The sequence below is a fragment of the Sinocyclocheilus grahami genome, unplaced genomic scaffold, assembly GCF_001515645.1.
Source record: "Sinocyclocheilus grahami isolate Dianchi unplaced genomic scaffold, SAMN03320097.WGS_v1.1 scaffold2431.1, whole genome shotgun sequence".
Classification (NCBI taxonomy): Eukaryota; Metazoa; Chordata; class Actinopteri; order Cypriniformes; family Cyprinidae; genus Sinocyclocheilus; species Sinocyclocheilus grahami.
Window position 1 is genome coordinate 26428 of NW_015507610.1, and position 764 is coordinate 27191.

Below are 764 nucleotides of genomic sequence, written 5' to 3' on the forward strand. Positions count from 1 at the left end.
GAAAATGATCAGTGAATAGCAAATTAAATATGGGTCTGTTTCTGTCACAAAGATCTCATAAATCTTTATAAGACTTTGATTGTTGTGCTTTATGATGCTTTTCATCCATTTTTATTGGCGTAGTCACTTTGAACTGTCACTGTAAAGACACATTTGAACATTATGCCCTATTTCTCCTTTTGTGGAATAAACTGACAGAATTTAAATTTTTGGTGAACTATTCCTTTAATAGCTTGAGAAGATGAACCGTCTCTGAGATGCTCTGACGTCTAAACAGACAAACAGCAGTCAGGTAATACAGACAGTCATTTGTCTGTCAGAATTAGACTGTTTGACAAGATGACAGCAGACAGACTGGTTTGCAAAACATATGGATTCATGTCCTCACCGTATATGAAATATTACACTGGATGGAGATCATTTTAGTTGCCTTATATCACAATATCACTATAAAGTGAACCTGAGATGCAGTATGGACAAGACTAATGCGGAAGAAGTCCAACTACGTGAGATGAGACTCCCTCCAATGAGGCAAACAGAGAAAAGCGATGCTAAAGGACCTTTACACTGTGTTTAAGCCATTAAGGAGCTCTATGATCATGTTAAGCCGATAAACGCTCATTTGTCGGAGGGAGTGAGACAGACAGAACTTGTCTGTAGCAGTGAGACATACCCTGAGTGTCATCTGTCTGTTCGGTGGCCTGCATAGCTTTACGGATCTGCATACGGATGATGTCGATCTTTGTCTTACTGTCCTGCAGCAT

General features: G+C 39.4%; 1 protein-coding gene across 1 annotated transcript in view; it reads right to left on the reverse strand.

Moving 5' to 3' along the window:
- LOC107575001 (serine/threonine-protein kinase N2-like) overlaps positions 1–764 on the reverse strand; it is a 14828-nt gene extending 14064 nt beyond the window's left edge. The window contains exon 1 of the mRNA XM_016261417.1: positions 651–764. Within this exon, the coding sequence (XP_016116903.1) occupies positions 651–764 (114 nt within the window). The remainder of the gene's footprint in view (positions 1–650) is intronic.